Here is a 2,158-nt window from a genome sequence, read left to right on the forward strand (position 1 = left end):
ATATATATATATATATATATATACATACATAGTTGCTTTCCATTTACACACAAATGAAACTGATGAGATTGAAGTGAGCTGAATATTTTATACTCAGATTAATGACGTCGCTACTTGCTTCAGTAAAAAGTTATCACATGTCATAACCTCACTTTGAAATGAGTTTACAAGACTCGCTAAAGCACTGTCTCGATCTTATGCAGATTATGGATAAAAACTCATTGTCAATTGAATCTCACTTATCAGAATGCAAAAGAAACGCGCATTCAATTGAGTTATGACATCATACGTGAGAATTATTTAAGAATTAGTGTAAATGGAAAACAATACTATAGATATACATCTATAAATATACATATATGTCTTTCGCATATATTTTGCAATTGCGGAGGATTCCGCAGAGATACATGCACATTTGTTTGATCCCCAGCAACATCGAGAATCTGCCCCTCTATTTCACTCCATCAATTATTAACGTTGCTTTCGGCTAGCAGAGAACAGCGTCCAATTGATGGAGCAAAAATAGAGGGGCATTTTCGATGTTGTCGGGGGCCATCATTGGTCAGTTTCCGTCTCTCCCCTTCCTCTCTCCATGAATATAATTGACCAATTAGCGTTAGTCATACAAGTTGACTATTGGTCAACTTTACCGAAGACTTAGGACTATCGGCTACCGACTCAGTCATAACATCAGCATAAGCGTGAGATTTCATTTCATTTGCGTATTTTGTATTTTGTCATATGACAAATTTTTTAAGCTATTGATTGACCATAGGATAGAGAAGATCCGAGGAAGATCTTTCTGTCTTGCATATTTATCGTACGACAAAAACGCACAAATGAAATCTCACCCTAATATACATCTATTTCTTTTTAAATATAGACAAATTTTAAATATAGAAAAATATAAGTACAGCTATAAAAAATAGGATATATAAAGGATCTTAAGCCTATTCTAAAACTTTTAAAATCACTTCTATTGAATTTTGAATTTTATATAAGCTGTCGAAAGTATGTTTTTTATAAGTGTATACATTTATTATTTGTATTTGGTATATTGTAAAAATATAGATATTGACAACAGCGTTTTGGGCATCAACTCCAATTGGGAATTATTAACGCCAAGCGGTTTTAGATTTTATCTTCCTGGAAGTATAGGACCTGCTTGGCTAGATACTACTACCACTGCCCAAGTTAAGACTCAGTTCGTTAAACTGTGTGATAAAGAAGAGTTTATAGAACCATTGAACAATAAAAATAGACATCAAAAAGATGTAGAAAATTGGGAGAATATACGGCCGACATTGGACTGTGTGGCTCAGGAGTGTCCTATTCTCTTACGAAAAAGTATAGAAGAACTATTCCCGGGATGCTTAGATGTGACTATGTCACATCTCACTATTATAACTATTAGTCAGAAAGCAAATCTTAAGTCGATGAGATGGCGTAAGGAAACAGAAACAGAAAAACTCGCCAAATATGTAAGTTATATATGACGACGTTGTATGACAATATGACATTTTTGTTTGAAAATCTAACAAATGTATGTCGCTTCTTTATTTCAAAAAAGTGACACTTTTATAATTTTTATAATTAACATTTTTATAGTTAATGATTTTTGAATTATTACGAATTAACATTTTTATAATTAATGATTTTTGAATTATTACGAATGAGATAAATATTATCCTTGATATTATTTCATCAATCATCAAAAGTAAAAGTGAATATTATTTCATCAACAAAGATCATATGAAAACTATATTCTTTTCGCTGATATGATTTAATTTTCTGACAACTTCAAAAACAATTTTTGAAATAAGAAAGTGATATCTCATAGGTCTAAATATATATATCTACACACTCAGAGGAAGGATATTTTCATTTATACATTATAGTCTATTAGTTTGTTTTAGCAGCCTCCGATCTATGTATAAAGCTCAAAATGGTCGGTTACTGGGCAGACTTTATAAATCCTTTCAGTGGACAACCCTACTTGAGTCCAAGAAAGGGCGCCAATCTGTACGAAACCGATGAACGATTTCGCTGCGTAGGATTTAAAGTACAACAGAAGAACAACTGCAGAATTATTGTTTCTGATAGTAGTCTACAAAATTTTATTGGTATGTAAACGGCTACATATATATATATATATATA

At 31.8% G+C, this 2,158-nt stretch overlaps 1 protein-coding gene across 2 annotated transcripts in view; it reads left to right on the plus strand.

Annotated features, from left to right (window-relative positions):
• The window catches only part of LOC108694342 (methylmalonic aciduria and homocystinuria type D homolog, mitochondrial-like), a 3,397-nt gene that overhangs the window by 962 nt on the left and 277 nt on the right, over positions 1-2,158 (plus strand). For both annotated transcript variants that reach the window (XM_018203766.1, XM_018203767.1), the window contains exons 3-4: positions 1,072-1,481; positions 1,907-2,123. In XM_018203766.1, the coding sequence (XP_018059255.1) occupies positions 1,072-1,481; positions 1,907-2,123 (627 nt within the window). The remainder of the gene's footprint in view (positions 1-1,071; positions 1,482-1,906; positions 2,124-2,158) is intronic.

The sequence above is a fragment of the Atta colombica genome, unplaced genomic scaffold (genome assembly GCF_001594045.1).
Source record: "Atta colombica isolate Treedump-2 unplaced genomic scaffold, Acol1.0 scaffold12, whole genome shotgun sequence".
Lineage (NCBI taxonomy): Eukaryota > Metazoa > Arthropoda > Insecta > Hymenoptera > Formicidae > Atta > Atta colombica.